The sequence below is a fragment of the Amia ocellicauda genome, chromosome 1 (genome assembly GCF_036373705.1).
Source record: "Amia ocellicauda isolate fAmiCal2 chromosome 1, fAmiCal2.hap1, whole genome shotgun sequence".
Taxonomy (NCBI): domain Eukaryota; kingdom Metazoa; phylum Chordata; class Actinopteri; order Amiiformes; family Amiidae; genus Amia; species Amia ocellicauda.
Window position 1 is genome coordinate 39,527,720 of NC_089850.1, and position 26,328 is coordinate 39,554,047.

General features: G+C 41.1%; 2 protein-coding genes across 2 annotated transcripts; both read right to left on the reverse strand.

Moving 5' to 3' along the window:
• Positions 1–131: 131 nt before the first annotated feature.
• enpp5 (ectonucleotide pyrophosphatase/phosphodiesterase 5) lies at positions 132–6,536 on the reverse strand. The gene is made up of 4 exons (XM_066704450.1): positions 6,455–6,536; positions 4,277–5,158; positions 3,593–3,769; positions 132–3,305 (listed from the first exon to the last, which is right to left on the reverse strand). Exons 2-4 carry the CDS (start codon positions 5,112–5,114, stop codon positions 2,923–2,925), a joined length of 1,398 nt encoding a protein of 465 aa, XP_066560547.1. The 5' UTR covers positions 5,115–5,158; positions 6,455–6,536; the 3' UTR covers positions 132–2,922.
• A 6,598-nt stretch (positions 6,537–13,134) lies between these two features.
• On the reverse strand, positions 13,135–21,928 carry LOC136749862 (uro-adherence factor A). The gene is made up of 8 exons (XM_066704462.1): positions 21,921–21,928; positions 19,453–19,518; positions 19,232–19,310; positions 19,057–19,081; positions 15,431–16,585; positions 15,171–15,237; positions 14,941–15,077; positions 13,135–14,003 (listed from the first exon to the last, which is right to left on the reverse strand). Exons 5-7 carry the CDS (start codon positions 16,556–16,558, stop codon positions 14,962–14,964), a joined length of 1,311 nt encoding a protein of 436 aa, XP_066560559.1. The 5' UTR covers positions 16,559–16,585; positions 19,057–19,081; positions 19,232–19,310; positions 19,453–19,518; positions 21,921–21,928; the 3' UTR covers positions 13,135–14,003; positions 14,941–14,961.
• Positions 21,929–26,328: the final 4,400 nt, after the last annotated feature.

Here is a 26,328-nt window from a genome sequence, read left to right on the forward strand (position 1 = left end):
TCAAAGGTCATTTTCCACGGTAGAGCGAGAGATGTTTCTTTTGGTTTTCTGGCACCTTTTTGCATTTCACAGAATCTGATGAGAACTACTTTACTCTGCTTTTTCCAGAAAAAACAGCTAAACAACATTAATTCACAATTACAACTGAAAATTAAGCTTTATTCAGACAATGGCGGAGTGCAATTCTGCAGGATTCAATACATTGCTCAGTCATTTTAAGTGTCCAGTTTTACTGAAGCAAAACATGGGAACATATGAAGTAATAATGACTGGAAAACACATTAACACAGCAAAGTTGAGTAATGTTTCCGCTTTTTAGTAGTTACACTGCTTGTAGTTTCCTTTGGTTTCTTCATTTCCTGGGGAAACATGAAAGCAAATCCACTGATGGCATGTGGAGTGAAGTAGGGATATGTAAAGACCAGGCACATACAAGACCAAAGCAATCCTTCAACTCATAATCCAGTCTTAATTTAGTTGACAACATTTATTTTTTTGTGTTGGCCAGTTATTTCCAGTTATTGTGTAAGATGTTGAAGAATCAGTAATACTACAAAAATACACACAAAGTTTGAATGGCTTTTGTACATTTGTAAATTATTATACTGTATTTGTTGTACCTCATTTGAAATCTGTTTCTATACACCTAAATAATGGATTCAGTTAATTAAGAACATTACAGAGGGCAGTGGCATAGGTTTGGTTTCAGAACTTGGGGGATGAGCCTATGGATCCAGGCTCACTTTATTGGTGGGGACAATGTAACATTCTCTCAACATTGTGGGGGGGGGGACATCCTATGCCTATGACAGGGCAATACAGTAAATATACAAGATATTCAATAAGCAAGATTTGTGACTAAAAAGAGTAAGCAGATATTCCAACCTCCCAAGACACCTCAAATTAACCACAAACAAAATGCCCATGACATGTCTAAACACATTTTGACACCAGAATACAATTTGTGCTTCACGGCTTTTAGGTAAATTCCTTCAAACATGTTACATTGAAAATGGGTGTTCACACCTGCCTAATAAGAATCTCATGTTTTTCTACTATTCATGCATGTATTCCCATACTTTCAATTTTGGTTAGGAATCAATATGAAATCATTTAAAGATACACTCATATTTTAGATTTTCAAAATTAATTCTACAAAGTAGCAGTGCAACAAAGTTTATATCTGCAAGTGTTTAGCATCCAGAAATCACTCAGCCCTGTCTGTGCAAGCCAGTGTAGTAAGTGGTACTAAACCAAAAACAAAACTGTGTTCACAGCTCTTTGTGCATGGCTTCAGTCTTTTGATTCCAGTTGCATAATTTTCCCAATTCTCTGATCTCCAATATAATTCATTTTTTTAGAATGATTAAACCACAATACAGTACTGTATAATTACAGTGTCTCCAAATTATAGGTTTGTACCTTTACATTTTTACAATGTACACAAAGCTTTGAGGCAGAAGCATTTGAAAGTCAATGCTTTATTGAATCCCTTTCCACAATAACTCTAGGTTAAGTCATTTATAATAACATAAGGCATCAACTACCACAGAAAGTGCATCAAAATATACATTTTAATTCATGTACCATTAAAGTGAATCACAGTGCTAATGACACTTCCGAGAATGAATTATATGGATGCATTTCCAGTGGCTCAGAAATCTTAATTATTTGTCAGGTTACCAAGGTTTTGGTATTTGTATTATTTCAAGCATAAATAACTGCTGAGGACAAGTATGTGAGAACATCTGCAAGCAGATGGCTTTAGTGGTATTGTGGCCATTATGTAACTAGGGTGCTGACAATACAGGCAAAGTTTTGGGTTCATTCCTCTATTGAATAACAAACTACACATACAAACATCTATTCATTAACATGTTCACAGATGCCTTCTTTGTGTAATAAGCCATCCTGTATTCATGGATTAATCTCCTCCTCAAACCTATACTATTGCATGACTCTCTAGTTTAGTCTTAGACTGATGTCTGTCTGTGTGTCTTCAGTCATACAGCGGAGGGGCTATGAATCACACGTGTGCTCTAGTGGTCATAGGTCTTCTGAGATCCACTGTTAGCACAGCACTACCAATTATTCCTATTATACCATGAGCACATCCAGCATATTTAGCACAATAAGACACAAAAATGAATTGTTGTTAAATGTAACACTATGGCCAGGATTAAATATATTGTTTTACCCATCCATCCAATTCAATAAAAAATTAAATAACTATATTGATAATATTTCCCTTATTTTTAGATGACATGATATAGATGTACATATATGAATACAATACACACAGAAAGTTGCCACTTGCAACTCTGAATTATACCTGATTTCTTTATTAAACATACATATGGCTTTGTTTGCTCCATAAGTAATATTGTTTACTTTTCTTTCTTATGATCCACTTATGGCCTCATCTATCTTAGAAGGTTTAAGATTCTATATACTGGTCTCTTTGTACATCTTCTGCAGCTCAGTTCTGAGTGATTTGTTTGAACAACATTCAGTTTAATGCGTTGTGACCTATACCTTAGAACTGATACTTTTACGAAAAACTGAAATGTCTATATATATCCACAATGTGGCCAGCTGGACCCTCACTAATAGATGTACCATATATAAATGAACATGGGGAAACAATATATCTTTCTTTAATTGCCTAGAGTAACGATCCTTCCACTAATACTTTTTCTCTCGGTAAAAGCTAACAGAATTGGTCCCAAAACAATGTTTACCTGCATTTGCTGCACATCAGGACAGACAAAAACAAGACTGCAAAAAAATAAAACAACAGAAACACACCAAACCCAGGTACAAATTGCCAACTTGCCTATTGCCAGCATTCATGTTTGTTCTTACGCCCCTCTCCTGTACTTGACATAGCATTTAATGTATAGCCTTCTACAACTGAAAAGGCTAATCTTGCAGTAGTGGCTGTACGATCTCAATGTTAGTGACGGATACTGTGGGGAGCTGCTTCAGAGTCACCTGCTTAACAAACACACTGAGAAAGCCGATGACAAGAATGGTACCCAGTAACACCCCGAACAACAGGGCATAGGATGTGCTACCTCCCTTATCACCTGGAACATGGGGAGAGGCTTCAGCCAGGAGGTCTTCTACGTGGTTAAGCGAGCCATTGTTTGGGGCTGGGGTGACCCCGAGGATGTGACACATCAGTGGGTACAGATCCACAGATTGCATAGACGTCTGGGTAAAGTTCTTCCGAAAGGCAGGGCCATGAGCAATGAATATTGGCTGCATGCTTGGCAGTTTGTTGTCATATCCATGGTTCCCCACTGCGCAAAGAGATAAAAAGAAAGACCCAGGTAAATGAGTGTGCACCTGTCAGTTGCAGGAGAGTCATTATACCCCGTTTTGATACATGAGAATTAGGATGTTATTAAAGGTACACAGCAATCAGAGTGAATGCTGTGCCTGAATGCTGTCCTTGCCTTGACTGATTGGTGGAGGTTCAGTACAGTGCACATGCACACCTATTCTTCATAAAGCAGGCTTACTTTGAACAATAAATTATCAGTATATTTACAGCTATGGTGTTTCAAAAAAGGTATGCATTACTTACACATATATTTACCACTTTTGTTTTGCACAATTGTCCAGCCTTCCCTGGCTTCTGCTATTATGGGCTGAATCCTGTGGTTGTCCTTGTAGTGGTAACGGTCAGGAAGTTCTCCTCTCTTGTAAACTGTCATGTTAGGGTGTTTATTGACTAAATCCTCATATACTCTATCAAATTGACCTGAATAAATACAAAAATTCAAATTACAATCATTATGTTAAAGAAACATCTCAATTTGCCAACTGAAAGTGGAATATATACCGCTCATTTGTATATTTGTACTTATAAATTAACAAACTCTATACCTACTGAGATAAGATAAGGGCCCTAAAGCTAGATTTCTATTCTATTCTGCAGAACTTCTGTGGAAATTGATCAGCTACCTGCATTAAAAGGTAAACTGGAATTTGGTTCCCATTTGACAGTATTTAGGCCTACTACTTCTTGTATTGTATATTTTTTAACAACTGTAAATCACCCCAGGTAAGGGTGTCTGCTAAAAAATAAATAAAACATTTTACAGTTACAATTCCTATTGTTTTAGTCAAGAGTAATACACTTTATCATTGCTTAATTCCATTGTTTGATTGACTGCAAGAATGATTTAGTAAAATTTTGTAATTATTTACACCAATAGGAAAACAAATTAATTACATAGAAAACACAACCCAAAACACACACTCCTACCTTCGTTAGGTAAAATGGCAACAACGGGAGAGTTGTCAATCAAGGTATACAGGTCTCTAGGTACATATTTATCAAGTTCAATAATCCTCTCAGTTGATAGCTGTGCCATGCCATGATCACTCGTGACAACCAGGTTAATTTTGTCAAATAAAGCTGCCTTTTTCAGCTGCTGCAGCAGATATCCAAGCTTTGAATCAATATCAGCAATAACACTATTCATGACAGGGCTTTCAGGACCATGAATGTGTCCGCTTTCATCTGGTTCCTCCCAGTACAGGACCCCAAAGTTAATGGGGTCCGTGCCTGTGAACCATCCGATTAGCTGATCCACTCGGGATTCGAAAGGAACAGACACGTTGTAAAGCATGTAGTGCGTTGGATAGGTCCCGTGGATCTTGACATCAGAGCCAGGCCACATGGCGGCTCCGCTTCTGTGTCCCATCTCCTGGTTGGTGACCCACAGGGGGACAGCCTCATTCCACCAGACAGAATCGTAGATGTCCATATTAGTCATGGAGAAGGTCTGGTTGATGTCGGGGTCATACATTTCATTGGCCACGATGCCATGGCTCTCTGCGTACAGCCCGGTCACCAGGCTGTAGTGGTTGGGGAAGGTCTTTGTGATGTAGACATTCTCCACGTGCTCCACACACACCCCTTTCCCCATCAGTGAGTGAAAGTTGGGCGTTGGAACCCTGTCAACATAGTCCCACCGAAACCCATCAAAAGACACCAGCAGGACATTGTTCAGCCCTTCTTGTCTGGAGGCAACAACGCACAGTGAAATTAGGACCAAAATACTCCACAGGCACCAGGCTTCCAATGCTTGACGTGACATTATGATAAAGGATCACCTTCGTAATTTACGGAACAATGCCACAGCTGCAACAGAAGATAAAATATGCATTCATTTGTATGTTCTGCTGCATTCCTATACACTGACAATGAAAAATTATAAGACAAATGCATACAGACAGATTCATGAATTTTGTGTGCATGTTTTTTGACTGCAGTATAATCCAACACATCCAAAAACATCGCAGCATGAAGTAACCCACACACAAGGTACATCGTAACATCTTCAATATATAAACAGCCAGCTTCTGAATAATTCTAATTCTGGGGAATGTACAGTATATGGTAAACCTGCGGTTCCTTTCGCTGCATTACAAAATCCTCTATGACTGCTAGTAAATTGGAGAATAGGTGACGCTGTGGGCAAGTGCTTTTATCATACTTCTCCTTAGGATTGAGTTTGTGTCACGAACAAAAGTTGGTGGCCCTGTCCTCTGTGAACCTCCTGCATAGTGACAGGCGTGAAATGTGACCCAAATTGATTTCTGTATGGGTTTCAGAAACTTCACACTTGACTGTGACTCCTATGGCCTGCAACTTCCACCATAGTGAGCATTAAAGATATGCAAAAGTCATTATACATAAGCAACACGTTTTATTAAAATAACAATTTATATTGGTCTAGTACCTCAGAAGAAGAAAAGAAATGTTTAGAGGTCATGTAATTGGGAACCCGGCCATGTTGATGCTGTTCCTGCTGCGTTTGCACCGATTTGACCATTTATTTACTGTACTGCACAATTTCACTGGAAACCCCCTGCATACGTCCCGATTCATATGTGAAATTACGGCGAGTATATAAATCTACTGATTTGACATAAAATAGCCTATACATACTGAAATCATAAATCAGTGCATAATTTACGTGTGATAATTTACATCACGATTCTTATGGTCCGTGCTTTTTGACATGGCAAATACATCAACGAAAGGGGTTATTTTATTATTTGCAGGCAGGTTAATATTATTTATGATCACGCCCACTGTGCAGAACAGCAACAAATAAGGCACTTCCTTTTAAATTTGCGACACATTGGGTGAAACTGCGTATGTTAACTTATACTTCGTACGGCAAAATGGGGATTCGGTGTAATATAAAAAGGGAGCAAATTTCGATGAGTGTCAAAATGTTGTCGCTAATATTAGAGCGATACTAATAATTATGAATTTAACTTTAAGGATGTGCATTCCAGTAAAGAGATGCACGTCATGCTACACAATCAACTAAAATATATCCACTGATTCATGTATCATGCATTATTTTATATTAATCCTAAGAAACCGTCCTTTTATAAATTACAAACAATTCAAGTGCGATCTCACCTCTCTCCGGTCCTGCTCAGCGCAGCGCAAGTAAACAGACCTGTCGCAAACAGGAAGTCCCGCCCACTCGTTATCAATCAAAAGAGAAGAGGCGTTTTGGCCGTACTTGTGCCTGCTTTTCTTTCTGAGTGTAGGCAAGCACCACTGTGCAATCATTACATTTTAAAACGTTATTGAACAGTATGCTCCTCTTTTTTTGGTTTATTATTGTGTATGTTTATGTAATGATATCTAAACACTATAGGCGCTGTAGCAATCACCCTTTTCTACTGTACAGTATTGATTAAGTATCCATATTTCTATTACAAAAACAGCCTTTAGTCTATATAATGTATTGTATTTTATCATTGTCTCGTCCCCTGCAGGATCTCTCTCGGGGAGCAGGTCCTGTCTGAACAGCCACTCGACACACTGTCCGTATACAGTGCACACCTGCTGCCCCCAGGGGGCGACAGATTGCACATCCCACGCCTCCTCCACCACAAACCACAAGAGCAGGTCAACACCGGCAGCAAACAGTGCCCGGCAATACTGCAGGTCAGGTCAGGGCTAGCCTAGAGTCATGCACAAAGTTAAGGTCAGCGCTGAGTAGGTTTAAGACTCATGGTCAGGAGCTATTGTCAGAGGCTGTGGTCAGTCAGAACCCAAAGTGCAGGTATTTCCTGTGTGTGTGGGAGGATGGGGATGTGGAAGTAAGGGTTAAATAATAATGGCACTGTGGAAAACGACTGCACCAATACCAGACAATCTGTTTATATATTTATTTATTACCATATAATACCTTTGAATTGGAAAGCTACATATCTGGAACAAAAACCAGCAGGGCAGGGCCTACTCCAGGACTGGTTTGAAAAACACTGGTTTAAGCTGATGTTGTTTTAAAGTTTTAAAGGTAAACAAATCAATCTTCCCATCTTCTATGTGGTCATCCTTTTTCATCTCTTGGGATCCAGTCAATATCTTCCTTTGTCCATCCTTGATCTGTTCTTCTTGCAGTGTGTCCAGCCCATTGCCATTTTAACATTTTCACTCTTTCAGTGATGTCACATATTTTGGTTTGTTCTCATTTCCCTTTCTATCTGTTCATGTTATTCCAAGCAGACAGTTTTCCATGCTACTTTGTGTTGTCCGCAGTTTCTGTAACATTTATATATATTTTCTCAATGGGAACGTATCTAAACCCAAGAAGTGCCACACTCGAAAAGGGTCACTTCAGGTCAATTACAATGAGTGCAGCGGAGGCTTATCCCGGATATCGTTGCTTTCCAAAAATCTATCAGCTGAAACCCCCTGTATTCTGAATATGCTGCAGAGATAAACATTGTAAAATTAAAACGTTCAATAAGAGAACACAACTCAAGAGGGAAATTAGCAGACTTATCCGAAAATCTGAAAAGTGTCCTCACCAGGTGACTCTCAGTAATTGCCTCTCCCTTAATTATCGATTTCAGCTGATCAATACCAGGAATTTGTCACTGCCACTGAAGAGAGAAAAATGAACTTTCCTAATATCAAACTGGACTCTGCATTAAACATGGCCCTCACTTGCAGATGGGCTGGGGTCAATCTTTGCATAAAGACAATAGCTGGGTACAGCTCTCGTCCAGGAACACATTTTGCCAGTCAAGCTTGCAGACACTCAGGAGTCGGGTATGACTGTCGTTTGCTTGCCTGCATATATAACAAAGGAACCCTGAGACAAAAGGTATGCGACCTCCCGCTATGATAGGATTGGGATGACTGCCTGAATGAGTGGTCAATCATCTCTAGTCTATTTCTGTTTCACGTTACACCAATAACCATGATTGGTCCCACAAAGTACACTGTGTGCCCTCCCAACCAATACATCAATCAAAACAACATGTATATATTTGTATGTATTTCTGACAATGCTTTAAGAGTTGCTTCATCGCTTCCTGGGTGATGGCATGTTCTTCAATTACATGCATTGAATAAAATATCCGGAGCCGAGAATCAACCCGAGTCCTGAGTCTCTGTGGATAACGGAGAATAAATCCACTACACCCCCCAAATGTACTACTGACTTTTCTGTTTTTCCTTCCAGCAGAGCTATTCCAGCTGATTCTAATGAGAGAGGGTCAGTGCAGTCATTTAGATCAGTGGAATAATTTTGAGTTCGGCTGGACCAGATAAAGCGAGTCCTGGGTTTTACACTTTCCACCATTTCAAAATGGGATTTCGTTTCGTGGTTTCAATTAAAGGTAGGGGACCCTGTATGTGAAATAGTGTGCCAATTCTAAGTTGCCCTGTATAATGGGGTCTGCTGAAAATGATATATTATCCAATTTCTCCAAATAGTATTATTATTATATTTTTTTTATTATTATTTCTTGGCAGACGCCCTTATCCAGGGCGACTTACAACATAAGTGCAAAACAAAGTGCAAAAATACAGTTCAATAAAGGCATCAATCATTACAAATTCAATTTACATAAAACATAGCAATTCAAAATATAATACAACTTCCAATTTACAATGTACACAGGCAAGTACAGTAAGTGAGGTCCTACATCCTGGATGGTAAAAGCTAAGTGCTGTCAAGATGTAGTGTCACAGTCAAGGGCTACGGGAAAGGGAGCAAGGAGGAAACAAAACAAAAGCGCAAGAAGCATAATAACAATCTGTGAAGTGCTATCTGATGTTAAGAGGACTAATATTATAAGTACTGTCTGATAATATTAGTCCTCTTAACCCCCGTAAGATGATCCATGTAAAGAGGCCAGCTTTTACTTTAAATAATAATATGTAATTAATTATGGTCCATATTTACTAACAACACAACACAGTGAAAATATAAAATCTGCTATAACTGGCCATTATCGATGAGAATGTCAGCAGGTATTGTGGAGAAGAATGTGAGATACTTACAGTGGAAAATGTAAAATATATTTCACAGTCAGCACCAATGGCAGTAGCATAGGAGACATAGTCATTTCAGCAATGTGTCATCATCAGTTTCTCAAAGTATTAAAAAAATATGCTTTTTGAAAACTGGTTAGTGAAGCCACTCTCATCAGGTCCATATTTAATGCATATTAATAATATCTACTGTAGGGTGTGTGAGCTGTGGTCCCAGAAAATAAGCACAGTTGGCAAAAGTCCACAGGAGAAATTATGAACCCAGATAGGTTTGATCGTGCATTTCTCCAAATGCATATATCAGTGCTGAGGAGGTGTATTAACAAATATTAAACATAAGGATCTAGAGGACACCAAAAGTGCCTAATGCCAACCTGAGAGGTTGTCAGTGGCATTCATTTTTATGACATGATGTAATTTAGATGTTTACTTACAGGGCAATATTATATACCGTGTACAACAAGCATCCATTCAAAAATCGAATCAAAAAACATCTGCCCTCAAGCAATCACAAAATACATCTATCCACTTGCAGTTAATTGTATTGTTACGAGCCATTTTCTACTACTTTTAAATGAGAAGGCAATAGAATACCAGCTTACAATGTGCCACTCGTGGGGAGGTTATTACAGTGAGGTAAAAAAGTATTTGATCCCCTGCTGATTTTGTACGTTTGCCCACTGACAAAGAAATGATCAGTCTATAATTTTAATGGTAGGTGTATTTTAACAGTGAGAGACAGAATAACATCAATAAAATCCAGAAAAACGCATTTCAAAAAAGTCATACATTGATTTGCATGTTAATGAGGGAAATAAGTATTTGATCCCCTATCAATGAGCAAGATTTCTGGCTCCCAGGTGTCTTTTATACAGGTAACTCTTAAAGAGAGTGCTCCTAATCTCAGCTCGTTACCTGTATAAAAGACACCTGTCCACAGAAGCAATCAATCAATCAGATTCCAAACTCTCCACCATGGCCAAGACCAAAGAGCTGTCCAAGGATGTCAGGGACAAGATTGTAGACCTACACAAGGCTGGAATGGGCTACAAGACCATCGCCAAGCAGCTTGGTGAGAAGGTGACAACAGTTGGTGCGATTATTCGCAAATGGAAGAAACACAAAATAACTGTCAGTCTCCCTCGGTCTGGGGCTCCATGCAAGATCTCACCTCGTGGAGTTTCAATGATCATGAGAACGGTGAGGAATCAGCCCAGAACTACACGGGAGGATCTTGTTAATGATCTCAAGGCAGCTGGGACCATCGTCACCAAGAAAACAATTGGTAACACACTACGCCGTGAAGGACTGAAATCCTGCAGTGCCCGCAAGGTCCCCCTGCTCAAGAAAGCACATGTACAGGCCCGTCTGAAGTTTGCCAATGAACATCTGAATGATTCAGAGGAGAACTGGGTGAAAGTGTTGTGGTCAGATGAGACCAAAATCGAGCTCTTTGGCATCAACTCAACTCGCCGTGTTTGGAGGAGGAGGAATGACCCCCAAGAACACCATCCCCACCGTCAAACATGGAGGTGGAAACATTATGCTTTGGGGGTGTTTTTCTGCTAAGGGGACAGGACAACTGCACCGCATCAAAGGGACGATGGACGGGGCCATGTACCGTCAAATCTTGGGTGAGAAACTCCTTCCCTCAGCCAGGGCATTGAAAATGGGTCATGGATGGGTATTCCAGCATGACAAAGACCCAAAACACACAGCCAAGGCAACAAAGGAGTGGCTCAAGAAGAAGCACATTAAGGTCCTGGAGTGGCCTAGCCAGTCTCCAGACCTTAATCCCATAGAAAATCTGTGGAGGGAGCTGAAGGTTCGAGTTGCCAAACGTCAGCCTCGAAACCTTAATGACTTGGAGAGGATCTGCAAAGAGGAGTGGGACAAAATCCCTCCTGAGATGTGTGCAAACCTGGTGGCCAACTACAGGAAACGTCTGACCTCTGTGATTGCCAACAAGGGTTTTGCCACCAAGTACTAAGTCGAAGGGGTCAAATACTTATTTCCCTCATTAACATGCAAATCAATTTATAACTTTTTTTAAATCCGTTTTTCTGGATTTTTTTGTTATTCTGTCTCTCACTGTTAAAATACACCTACCATTAAACTTATAGACTGATCATTTCTTTGTCAGTGGGCAAACGTACAAAATCAGCAGGGGATCAAATACTTTTTTCCCTCACTGTATCTTGATGTGGTCGAGGCTTAAATCAACTAAAACCAATTTAAAATGTGTTTAAACACATGAAACAAAACCTGTGCCATGTCCAGTCCAGCACAGTCCACATGAAATAAAACTTCACTAGACAAGGGGTTAAGATCACCAGTCCTCAGGGGTGTGAGTTGAGTCTGATGGCATCCTTCACTCACTCGGCTGCCATGGTATATGTGAGGACTAAACAGGTTCAAATAAACCAATGATCAAAATTATTTAAAAATAAATCAATCCCTCCTATATATTGGACTATAATATAAACAATAGTGATAGAACAATAAGACAGTATAACAATATAATGAGACAAGTAGGCTGGCAATGCAGGTCTTTATTTGCATGTCACTGTCAGACGATCGAGGGACAAAGGGCCTCCACGCTCACATCCTCTCCTGCAGGATCACGATTTGTCATATATAATTTCATGCACGAAAGCGCTTTTGTGCACATAATACACATTACATGTTTCAAAATGGCATTTTGTCAGTCACATGACTTGATTGGTGACGTCATCATGACAAATGAGACATATTGGCGAATCTGATGAGAGTTCTAACACATACAAGTTGAAATTGTAAACGTATCTATTTTATAAATCGCCATTTCAAAAACCGTCAATAACTCCCAATGCGGCAGACCGGCCAAATGTAATACCAGCCAATATTAAACTCAATAAATAAGATTAAAATATCTGGAGCTGATAATAAATCAGGAGGGGGTTGATTGACTTTGGATAGATAAGAATAAATCCACTACACGTTAAATAAAAGTTGCATGAAGGCATAGGTGTCATTTAAGGGGAGACTGAGGTGGGTATGTCCTGCATGCTTTTTAAATTGGTCAAATCACACTTTCTTTTTTATAGACACGATAATTCACAATGCATGCCCCCCCCCACACGCTTCTGAAATGAAAGTCACTGCACTTCTGGGTTCTCTCCAAAATATACAGATAATAGTACAATTTGCTTTCAAGGCTACAATGGTCTTCATAATATAATTCACAAATTGAGTGTCATAGCATGGTAGAAAATAAGATAATTACAGTAGTTCTTCCCCCAGAGTGCCACCTGATACAACACGTTTTGATCTATTTTATGCAAGGGATTTGTATTTATTCATACTGTACTATGACACTCAATTTGTGAATCATATTATGAAGCCAATTGTAGGCTTGTAAGTAAATTGTACTATTATCCGTATATTTTGGAGAAAACCCTGTAGTGACAGAAGTGCAGTGACTTTCTTTCAGAAGTGTGTGTGGCATGCATTGTGAATGACCATGTCTATTAAAAATTTGGCAAATTTAAAAAGCAGGCAGGACATGCCCACCCCATTCCCCCCTTAAATGACACCTATGCCTTCATGCAACTGTTATTTAACATGTAGTGGATTTATTCTCCTCTATCCAAAGACAGTCAGGACCCCCTGAATGATTATCAGCTCCAGATATTTTAATCTTATTTATTGAATTTAATATTGGCTGGTTTAACATTTGGCCGGTCTGCCACATTGGGAGTTATTGACGGTTTTTGAAATGGCGATTTATAAAATAGACAGGTTTACAATTTCAAATTGTTTGCACAATAAATCTCATCATATTCGCCAAGATGTCTCACGTGTCTTGATGATGTCACCATCGAGTCATGTGACTCACGAAATGCCCATTTCGTGGCACATAATGTGTTCAAGTTGACCATCTTAATACTTCGTATTGCATGCATGCTATATTGGTTCACAACTTTTGGTTATATATATTGGTTTGTGTGCATAATATATTGGTTTGTGTGTGTACTATATTGGTTGTTCACGTGACTCAACTGGACGGGGCGGGAAAACAGGGCGGAAGCAGCAGTGCGAACCCTTTTCTCAAGCAACACATTAATGAATGACTTAACCACGAGCAAGACATTACAGATTACTTATTAAGTATTGATCACACTGTGTCCATGGTTTACACTTATGGGACACCTCTAGTCATGCCCCACCAGTTGAGTCATGTGAACAACTGATAAATTGAGTTTCATAGTACGGTACAACTCAGATAATTAACTACAGTAGTTCGTCCCCAGAGAGTCATAAAGTGTCACCTGATACAACACATATGTTTTTATCTATTTGATGCAAGGGATTTGTATTCTACTGTACTATGAAACTCAATTTGTGAATCAAATTATGAAGCCAATTATAGGCTTGTCAGCAAATTAAGCAAAGTACACATTCAAACTGATATAATATTCAAGCAAAATTTTGATCCAATACAGTACACAAGTAAATTGATATAGAATGCCTGCAAAGTTGTGAACCAATATAGTGTGCACACATCCAAAGTATTATGGCCACTTTGGCCCCAATACCATTTCGTTTAAAAAGAGGATCTTTGTCCTGGCAGTGTCACAGGTTGCGCCCCTATGGCAGGGCCTGCTGCTCCGCGCTGTTGTGGCAGGTCCTGTGTAAAGACAAGGCACAGTCATCATGCATAATGTGTGGCAGTGTGACACTCGGGGGACAGGTTAAAGCACAGGGCTTCTACAGGATCAGCAGCCAAACTGATACACAGAGGTCACAACAACACAGACAAATCAGTTGTGTATCTGCGTGCTGTATTACAATGGGATATTAAAATAGACATCAACATTTATAAGGCTCTTTGCTGAACTGTTGTCGTTATTGAAATGCAATTCTAATTAAGAGAGTCTGTGTAAAGCCTTATTAATCGCCTCGTAAGTGTTATAAAAAAAAATATATATATATATAAAATCAAGACCTACATAAGAAACAATGCCCCCACTGTGTGGAATCGAACCTACAATGTCAGGTTCACAGCGGCGTTTCTTAACCACTATGCCAGCAAACATATGAAATGTGAAACCTGTTTTAAAGTAGACTACTGCCACAGCCAACTGTTCTAATTAGATGGATATGACTGAATTATTGGATTTAGTTTGAATTAAATTAAGAAAAGTGTCTGTGTATATATACATTATATATGTATATCTTAAAAATAAATTAATGCACTCATGGTTAAAAATATAATAGAACAGAACTGATGGGGACAAATTGCCTTGGACTCAGCAGACTTCGCCAAGCTTTGTCCGTCCCAGCTGTCTGTTAGTCTCTAGGAAATGCAAACACAAAGGGGGGCGCTGTTTCTCTCTTTTCACGTTTGAATGAGTCATTGAAAATGTCAAATGGCTTCTGCATTAACACTTTCACATTGTCAGCAAATGTGCGCACTAGATGATGCGAATTCAAATGCAAATTGGATCACTGTATTAGCATTTTGACCTAAATAATGCAAGCATCGATGGACAATTAAAATGCAGTTGTCGGATTGCATTGTCATTTTCCAGTCTGCAGTAGCATTTTATTAAAGTGAACTATACCTTTCCATAAGGGACGGAGGTTCACATGGGTGCCACCTTTGAACAGAACATCCGTGAGAGACGGGGGAAGAACCTTGAGCAGGCACGACGGAAGCACTTCATCATGGGGAGTTTTGTACGGCCCGGTGCCTCTGCAGCTGTGAAATACATTTTGAAGTGTCTCGTGTGAAAACCCTATAACCCACTGGAGAGAAACGGCAGGCTTCCCACTGAGAGACATCAGAACGAACCTGTTGGGATATGTAAAGGCTCCACCCCTTCGACAAGGGCTGCTGCTCCGGGCTGTGGTAGCAGGTCCTGTGTACAGACAGGGCAAAGCATTTGGATATTAAAATTGACATCAGTGACAATCAAACTGAGCTAAAGCATCCCCTGCTCTCAGTAAAGCTCAGTCAATCAATCCCAGGGAAAGGATAACAATCCATCCTTTGCCTCAAACATTGCGACCTTGTTCTTCAGCTTCAGGTCCGACTGCTGACACTGTACTCACCGCAGTGGGAATCTCAGACTGGCTGACGGATGCCAGAGGCACACTGGAGGTGGATGACGCCAGAGGCTCATTGGAGGTGGATGACGCCAGAGGCTCATTGGAGGTGGATGACGCCAGAGGCTCATTGGAGGTGGATGACGCCAGAGGCTCAATGGAGGTGGATGACGCCAGAGACTCATTGGAGGTGGATGACACCAGAGACTCATTGGAGGTGGATGACACCAGAGACTCATTGGAGGTGGATGAAGCCTCCCCACTTTCCAGCAGTTTGATGGGCAAGGGTTGGGCGGAGGACAGCAGCTTGCAGGCGATCGTGCTGGCCACGATTTGCTGCAGGGCCGGGTCTTCAGACAGGGCATCCACAGACAAGTGTTTCACCTTCAGAGCCTGCTGCACCTCCTGGAGACAAGACATCCGCAGCACCCTGTGTTTCCTGAAGAACTTCTCCTGGTCCGGCAACCTCTCGATCTCTCGGACCACCTGCACCATCAGCTTGTACTTCAAGTCCAACCGCCTACAGAGGGACTCCCTTCCGACGCACTCTGTCTCGGGGCACAATCGCCACAACAGTGTCCCCAGGATGTTCTTGATTTGGTTCTCATGCTCAAAGTCACTCTGGTCAGAGGTGGAGCTGAGGCGATCTTCATCCAAGTCCGACAAGTCTCCTAGCAACTGGTTGTCATCCAGAACCGGGTCTATGTGCCTGACGGAGGCGTTCCCAGGTGCCTGGCTCAGGACCTTGTCGATGACACTCCGACAGATCTGCTCGAAAAGCACCTTGTCTTTCTCCTTGACTCTGTGACTCAGCTGAGAGTTGGTGGTGCCTTCCCTCAGCTCGCTGGCTATGGAGTGCGCAATCCTACTGATCATGCGGTCTTCGGCCCTCAGCCTGTCGACTTCCCTGATGTCCACCCTAAGGCTTGGAGAGCAGAACACCGCATGCAGTACCTCCTGCATCAGCAGAATGATTGAACCATTTCTGTTCTCAGACAGGCAGGGGTCAATCTCTAGTAGCAACTGGAGCACAGTGTCCTGGAGCGTGTCCTGGTAAATGACACTGCCTGGCTGGGGGGGCTCGGGAGATGCTGCAGCCGCGTCGGACAGAACTGAGGCAGGAACTCTGTCCATGTTGGCACCAAACTCCTTCACGGCGACCTGAGACAAAGCAAGCAGAGACCATGAGCAGCTGAGAGACTGACCACTGGACAGGAGGGGTTTTAATCACGGCACTATCGATACTCAGTGGGACTAATCAATTGGTTTATTTACTTATTTATTGTTAGATGTATTTATTTTTGTAGTAAGAAGCCATGAAATATGATATGATGATGTAGCATTATGTTGGGTGTATTTTGATGAGAGCATTTTAGCTATGAGCTGAAGCACTGATCTAAAGAAGACCTCTCCCCCCTAAAGTTATCAGATTTCCTTAACTCATCAGCTGGGAACTGGTTTACATCAAAAGTGACAGTCTGGGAGGATGGCACAGAGAATAGGCCAAATAGTTTGGAATCCTGCTGTGAAATGTCTGGGGAAGGGGGCCTGTAGGTAATAAAAGCTATTTGAAATGGACGAGAGCCGAAATCCAGACACAGAGCTACGAACCCGGGCCTACCGGCATTTCCAAAAGATGGCATGGATTGACATCAGTCATAAATCAAGCCCTCCTCCAATAGGACACTGGGGGCTGAAACCGAAATCCAATCTCACAAACTCAAGAACCAATCACCTATTGATCTGACAGGCGTATAAAGAACAGCACACGCTCTCTCTCTCTCTCTCTCTCTCTCTCTCTCACCTGAACCAGTAACTCGCTGCCACAGCTCAACCTGTAGCTCTGTTGCCCGAACCGGAACCAGAAACCAACCAAGTCTTTGCTGGCAACAGAAGAGTTAAACTGGGAGAAGGAGATTGAGCCGTACGAATAATTATTTTAAAGGACTTTATTAAATAAAGAACTTTACAGACTGCGCATGCCCGCCTGTGCCCTGGACAATTGACTAAGTCGACTGAATACGAAAGTGTCAGTCATTTAAATAGCTATTTGAGTCTTAAGAAACTTGACCCTTGGAACGAACAGGGCCCTGCTTTCCTCAAAGACTTTGTCTTCAAATAAGTACGGTGAGAGACCCTGCTTACAAAGAAGATTTTGTGCACAACCTTGGAGCCTTCAAACCAGTGGAAAATCTGTTTGGAAAAGACTCTACATTCGCGAAACCCCAACTTCCAGGTGCATCGACTGAGTGGAAGTTCTTGGACAAAGCCGAACCGGACTGCCTTTGTTCCAAACCATACGGACCTCGTGCCGTGTGCTGTTATCTGACCCCGAAGCCAGAGAGGCCTCTCTGCGACGAAGTTCAGATAAGTTTAACAGTTTGGAGTTTGTAATTCATGACATTTGAGAAATCAATTAGAAATGTTAATCTGTGATTCATAACTCTAGAATGTGTAATATCATTTAGTTTCTTAAATATAAATGTGTGTTGCATTAAACTGTTTTGTTGATCATTTTAGAAATAAAATCTGTCAACGCCGAGAAATATCTTCTCATTCCTGTTTAACTGTTTAGTCTGAAATTGACACAAGTTAATAGACATTAGATTATTGGTGGCCCTGCCTATTCTTAATCATTGAATAATAATAAGTTAAAGGAAATTGTGGTAACAAGTAATGATAGGATCTTTCTCGGCACCTAAATGTAAATGAGACTGATATATATATATAACGAGAAGTTAACTGACATAAATACTAACCTGCGTAGTTATTTAATGTCTGACTAACAATACTAATGAGAGACTCACCTTCGTCTTACTAACCGGTATTGTAGTCAATGTGTTTATAACCTTTTTTGTTGAACGATTTGTGTGTTATCATATGCGATCCCATGGTCTTTGATTTGGTCACGGAAGTGATTTGTCTTTGATTTGTTGATATAGAGTTGAATTTTAATTAGTTTTTCCCTTTCGTATAATTAGTGTAGTGCTACATTTAGTCTTTGTTTTTGAATACATTTGACAATTTATATCTTTGGAATTGGTATCTGCGTCCAATTATTACAGAAATTGAGTTCTACAAGATTCCAGGATTCGTGATAAGGTGATACTATAAATTCACTTCTTTAATTGAAATTTATAAGTGTACCTTACGCTACAATGATAGGAGTCAGGGCAACAGAGTGACATTTTCTGATTCTTAATTCTAAGATTGTTTTTACACTGTCTCAGCAGGACACTGTGTGAACTCTGCATGCTTAGATTCAAAGTGTATCCTAGTCTTGCAAACTTGCAGGTAAGATGAGCAAAGTTTACCCTTTTTGGTTTGCTTATCTTTTGCTGCATATTTACCCTTCTAAAATGCTAAATCACACATGAAATAGAAGTAACAAGTGGGCTACAATCGTATATGTTAAATGTCATTGCAACTCTTTTCTTAATCGGTCACGCTTGCTCCACTTACAGCAGGGCCCAGATCCCATCAGCGCTGTGACTCACAGCACTGCCAGTCTCAGCTACAGTACACTAGACCCCTGCAGAGATCTCTGAGCTACAGGCTACATGGTGGGCCATACTGGACCCCACATTATACACACAAACTCATACTCCACATACACAGTTCCAGGTACTCACTTCCTCTTCTGCCACTGTTTTCACTCTGTGAAGAGAGAGAGATGACACAGTCAGGGGAGGGAGAACCTTGTAGACAGTGACAGCACAGATAAACACACACAGACAGCACAGGAACACAACACGCACGCACAACTTCAGCCCTTTGCTGTGTACAGTTAGAAACATCAGGACTCACGGGTTAGGCAGCTGCTCTTCGGGGGGCTGGTACGTCGAGTCAGTGCTCTGCCCTTCTGCCCTAACAGTTGAGGTGGTCTCTGTGAAAAAATACAGGGGCTTCAGAACGCAAACGCCACAGAGGCCAGAGGCCTCTAATTCTAATAAGTCTTATACAGGGTACGAGGCGGATTATTCCAGTGAGTGTGTGGGATGTCACAGTCCTCTGTCTGTGGGCCTTACTTATTTTGTTGCGAATCCAACAGACCGGCCGTTGCAGCGTGTTCCGCAGATGTCGTCTCAGGGTTTCTGCCGGAGACAGAAAAACAGATACATTTTTTAAATGAAAATTAAAAACAGTTGGATAAAAATTAACGTAACACTTTGTGAGTTTTCGATGTATTATTATTTTATTTGTAGCATTTGAAAATGTCACCTGTAAACGTACAGATTGGTTATGTTAATACATATTAAGCAATATTAAACAATTAGGTGAGGTGGTAAGGTCACTGCAATGTGGAGTGGGGGTTCTGGGTTCGAGTGCCTGCCCTAGCCAGAGAGTTTTCAAAGTGTGACAATATTGTTTTTAATTTTCGTTTCAAAGGTGTTTTATGAAGGATCAAGCCGCACATGTTGCAGGTGTGACAGCTGTATTTAGCCAGAAATCTCTTGGGTTCTAGTGGAACACGATTACATTTCATTATTATTATATATCACTATTATTTATTTATTAGCAGACGCCCTTATCCAGGGCAACTTGCAAAACATAAGAGCATTATAAAAGTGCAATACAGTATACAATTACAGACCAAAACATAGTACAAATTACAAGTTCAAAATGACATAAGTGCATAAGAAAAAATACAGTTAATACATGTCCCACATCCTTGTGAGCTAATCATTGCAGGCAAGATGTGAAGTCATAGTTATAAATCAGGGGAAGGGGATATAAGGGCAATCAGTATATAAAAAACACAACATTGTATTGGACTACAACAGGGTTTTCAAACTGGTCCTGGAGTAACCCCTGCCCTGCTGTTTTTTTTTCCCCCAACCTATGTCTTAATTACTTAATTGAATGGTATATTGCTTTGTTAGGTCAATTAAGGATTCAATTAAGCAATTAAGACCTCAGTTGGGACAAAAAATAGGAGGGCAGGGGGTACTCCAGGCCCGGTTTGAAAACCCCAGGCTCAAACCAAATACACCATTGTTTATTCCAGATATGCAGATTTCCAATTCAAAGGTATTATATGGTAATAAAGAAATATATAAACAGATTTTCTGGTATTGGTGCAATCATTTCCCACAGTGTCATTATTATTTAACCTAACTTGCTGAAGGAAGCAGGTCGCCAGACGCTGACTCGCAAAAGCCCTTTTAAATACTCTTAAATAAGTATGTATTTATTGGCTCCATCTCCCCAGGTGACGAGTTTTCGTTTGTTCACGTATTTAGCCATAAGTATATGCATTTAAAGTATACACCGATGTATTTGCTTACAACCAAATATAATTAGCAAATTAAGCAATCGCTCGACACGTCGTGAATTGTGTTCAATTACAACCTAAGGAAAATCGGAGACGCATTAAATAAGGCAGCAATTGACAACTCAATTAAGGTGTAAAGGAAATACTCACGGTGTTTACCACTGGCATCCTTCAAATCAAATGACTGTGCGAGATCTCGGAAAACAAAGGGACGTGCTTACCAAGCAATACCGTTTGTGACGTCATACCGTTCTTATTATGGGTAGGATGTTTTCTTATGTCGCTTCAGTCGTTTTGCTTGACTCACTTATTCAGTCTCTGAAGCACCTATTCATTAGTTTATGACTTTTCCATGCGTATAAATAATAGTTTTATGTACTGTACAATAAACAATAACATGTGTACAGCTTTTTCAATGAATGATTACATAGGTTACCGTTATCAGCTGTTTTCTGGGACCCTGAGTCTGGTTTTCTTTAACAACGTCGCTGAGTGTAACCCCACCCTGGGCAGCGAACAAATGAGCACATTACAAGAGACGTAACCCCTCTGAAAATCAGTACAGGATTTCTACAATATTTTTTTCATTATATAAAAACTGCAATGAATTATGGAAAATGTATGTTTATTAAATATTATGTAATGTGCACACAAAGGAGAAACACAACAACAGGAATACAAATAACCACCCAGCTATTGCAGCAGTTCTGGGAAACACAGCCATCTGCATATCTGTATATGGGACACAGGAGTGTCACCGATTGTGATAGTGACCATGACATAAAAGTGACAATGAACTGAACATCTTCGCCAAATGATATGTGTCTGACAGCATAAACACATCTATCATTCTGGGTATACCAAGGACGGATGTACACACTTCGAGGCCCCTGGGCACGGGTGTCTTTGGAGGCGCCCCCAACACCAATTGCTTGTTATGACACACATTCCTATATTAAGACCATAGTACATCAAAAAAACACGTTTAGATAACTCACAGGATTTACAGCGCAATCACTGCATCGTGTAATATATATATCTATATATATAGATATATATATTCTACGAGAACACCGCCAATAATATGCAATAACTTAGATCCACAATATTGAAGCAATAATCATAGCAACAAAAGTGCTCCGATGAAACACATGTTCTGCCACGTGTTAGTAATTCCTAATACAGCGAACAGTTCGCGTCGCAAAAAGCGAGTAAATTCACCTCCATATGCGATGCATTTTCTTGAGAGATTCGCTGACTGTGCGAGGCATTAATATACGTTTTCCGACTCAAAACAAGCATCGAAAATGCGTATAAGCAGTGCTGAGGTACCTCCCCTTTAAGAAACGCGGATGTTTTTTTTGGTTACCCAGAGCAGGAAGACGCGAGAAAAACAAATACAGCGTGGAAACATGGAAGCGGACACAAAAAACTAGACACCTCGCCCTTCAGAAACCAATCACAGATGCGGAGTCTGTCGACAGCACGACGAGAGCCGCTGACCGTGCGCTCCGTGCAAGAATAACACGCCGTGGCAGCGCTAGTGCATCTACACACCGGCGCTCCTGTAAGAATAGCCTGCGTCTCTGTAAGGCCTAAAGGGACAACATTCAAAAGACACATGCTTGGAATTCCGTTCCCGTTTAGTATTCTTCTTTACTTGTATATAGTTATTCCGGTTATTGTAATTTCTCTTCTGGAGGTCAGATTTAAGTAGTCAGTGAAAAGCCTGCCTGGAGCAATAAAAAGGTGTTATACTGACCATAAATTATTGTTGTTCTTATAAGCGTTTGTTTTTCTTCACTTTTTTGATTTCTGTATTAACGTTGGTGGGACAAACACAATTATTTGTTATTTTCTGAATCTTCATTTTGTGCTGAATGTTTCCATATAAGAAATTTGCCTCTAGCCCTTGTAGTTATAAGTAAAAATATGACAACAGTAAAATCAAGCAACAATGGGGGGGCCTCAGGGGGTTGAATTCAAAGTCACTTCAAGTGCATAACTGTATTAGTCAAGACAGATTTCAAACTTGTATTAGCACACCAGTTCCTCTCCTATGCAATGAAAGCATTACTAATAAATAGACAATGCAGTCAGGGTCTGTGAGCAGAGATGGATAGTACTGTGCAGGATTTTGGAAAGGCTTGACTACACTAGTACCTCAGGAGAAGCATGGAAGACTTAGTGGTATAACTTGGGTACAGGGATGAGCATGAGATAGGCTACTATCTACAGTCACACACCTGCAACATGCAAGCATTAAATAACAATTAATGCAAATATCTAAAATGCATACAAAGTAATGTAGATAAGAATGCATATGTCATGAGAACAAAACAAAAAAACACCACTTTTGATCGTTGGTAGACCAATTTCAATTGCTAATCAAGCAACTCGTGTTGCTAAGCAGAATTATATTTGATTAGCATAACTGCTATGCAAATTTGAGACAACAAAATGTACGCTGTAATAGTAGGCTATCCAATAAACCTTAACCAGCGCAGGATAGTAAACGATGTCTCTCCCCTAGTATCCGGCAGTGTCAGGAACTCCGTCAGGGGCCTCGTCTCTCTCAGTCGCGTAGCCGTCCATGCTGGCTCTGTCGCCGCTAGTTTTTCCGCCAAAGTCCTCCTCTCAGCTGGACTTTGGAAGAGAGATTGTACAGAGTTATGGTTGGCTCTGGAGGCAGCGATAATTGCGCTCGCCATTGTCATGAAAATGGCGCCCCTACAGACTAGTCCTGTGGCTCGTCAGCGGCGATAAAATATTCGCCGTTTTCGGATCAGATTTGAGGCCGCTGATTGGCTAAATGTTCTGTCCCATCTTGAATATGTTCATATTTTGAATCAGCAATTGGCTAAATTGCTACATAGACCCGCCTCCTGTGGGCGGTCCCAGAGCTGAACTTGAGACATTGAGGGGGGACGTGTAGGGAAAGCATATATTTTGCACAGATGATTTTCTATCATATCATATATTATATAAATGTATATAATTTATTTTTAGTGTGTGTGTGTGTGTGTGTGTGTGTAGCTCAGGGAGGTGCGGCGCCCTAGCGCCCTCTATTGGCTACTGCTATCTACAGTGTTAACACCAACTAAGTATAGGGAATGAGCTGCGCATGGTACATAGTGTATCAAAGTTTTAGGTGTGCCTGTAGTCCACTGTAGCTTCCAGGCATATTGCTCGCGTTATCATATGACTTACAAATGATCAAGAGCAATACAAAGTGCAATAATACAGTGCAATATAGTACAATACAACAATACAGTGCAGTTCAGGCATATTTAGAATTTAGAATTTACACAAGTGTATGGGAGATACAGTAAACACTATATAAGGTCTTACATCCTAGATTGTAAAAGCTGATAAGTGCAGACAAGATGTTAAGTCAAAGTTAAGAACTAATGGAGAGGGAACATCAAAATAAACAATACTAGTGCTACTACTGCAAAGGCAAGAGTATGACAAAACGTTGTATAAGTGCAATCTTACAGGATAATGAAAGACTAAATTACAAGTACTGTCTGAAAAGATGTGTCTTGAGTAAGCGCCGGATGGAGGTCAGTGACTCTGCTGTTTTGACTTCGGTGGGCAGGTCGTTCCACCACTTAGGGGCCAGGGATGAGAAGGAGCGGCTCTGGAGCAAGGGGAGTGGAGAGGAGGCAGAGTTAGTCTTCTGGCACCGGAAGACCACAGTGGTCTGGAGGGGATGTGTGGGGAGACGAGGGTCTGAAGGTAACTTGGTGCAGTGTGGTCGAGACAGCGGTAGGTGAGGGTCAATGTCTTGAACTGAATACGTGCCGGTATCGGGAGCCAGTGGAGGGAGCAGAGCAGTGGAGTAGTGTGTGCGAATCGGGGCAGAGAGACACCAGACGAGCCGCAGAGTTCTGGATGAGCTGGAGCGGGCGGCAAGCCGGCCAGGAGGGAGAGGACCAGTGACTGGACGACCAGCTGAGTCGAGTAGTTGGTGAGGAAGGGTCGGATTCAGCGTATGTTGCTCAGGAAGAATCTGCAGGTGCGTGTCAGCGTAGTGATGTGCTGAGTGTAGGACAGCGCAGCATCGAGGGTGACTCCTAGGCTTTTAGTGGAAGAAGAAGGAGAGAGTGTCGTAGATTCCAAGGGGATTGAGATGGAGAGATCAGCAGAAGGTGAGGAAGGAGGGGGAAGAGGAGATCAGATTTGGAGAGGTTGAGCTTGAGGTGGTGCGAGTGCATCCAGACAAATAGCAGACAAGCAGGAAGAGATGCGAGAGGGGATGAGAGGGTCAGAGGAGGGGAAAGACAGGAAAATCTAGGCATCATCTGCATAAAAATGGTAAGAGAAACCATGGGATGCGATGAGGGGGCCCAGGGAGCGAATGTACAGAGAGAACACGAGGGGTCCCAGGACAGATCCTTGGGGTAGGCCTGTGAGGAGAGGTTGGGGGGTGTATGAGGAACCTTGCCATGTCATTTGGTAGGTCTGGTCGCTGAGGTAGGAGGAGAACCAGGTGAGAGCAGTTCCAGAGATTCCAAGGTCAGCAAGGCAGGAGAGGAGGATGGAGTGATCAACGGTGTCAAATGCTGCGGAGAGATCAAGGAGGATGAGGACTGAGGACTAATAACTAATACATCAATATGCTTCAATATGGACACATCCCTGAGCATTTGTTCAGTGCAAGATGGAACGGTATTAGTGAACTAAATAGGGTCCCCTCAATATGCAAAAATAAAGAAAATGCCTGATTGAACAGAATGGGTACAAAACCACCAAACATCACTGGAATGCATTTTTAACACTGTACATTATGAAGACCCATTTAACCCATTAGCTAAAGTTACTGCTCCACTGATAATGAGATAACCAGAGCTAGCTAGGTTACCATATCTGAACTGTCAATAAAGAGGACACTGCACAAGGTGGGGGGCTGGAGGTGTAAACAACAAAGTGTTATGACCTCAAACAAATATTTACATTTAATGCATTTAATGCAAAGTTATGAGTGTAACATTCAATCCCTGGACCTTTATGCAACATTATATACAGTGCAAATATATACAAATTGGTCAAATAACAAACAGCACTTAGTTGTTCAATACATGGTTGTATGGCAAAAAAGTGCTAAAATGCATTACCAAGAAAAAAACTAAAACATGTGTGCTAAGACATAATATAACAATTAATAACACACAATAAACTAGATTTAGAAGTTTCTGGAAACTTCATCTGCTTTGTAAAACCCCCTGGCTCCGCCACTGATCACCAAAATGATTGATGATTAAAAAATTGGCCAGGCAACGTATAGGAGTGGTAAGTATAGCATTACCATGGCTTTGAGCTCGGTGCAGAGCACAGGGGCAGTCTGGCCAGCTGCTCCATGTCGGCGCGGGTCTGTGTGTGCAGCAGTGGGACAGGTGCTGACCCGTCAGAACCAGCAACTGAGAGCCCAGAACCTCCCGATCCTACACCTCCAACATCACCTGATTGAATTTGTAATTCGTAATTTGGAACAATTTGCAGATTATATTTTTCACTTTGACAAAAAGGACATTTTCTGTGTTGAAGGGGGTGAATACATTTCAGAGCTACTGTGTAGGCTACTGTCCTTTATTTACGATTCAATGTAACAACATTTTCTTTGATA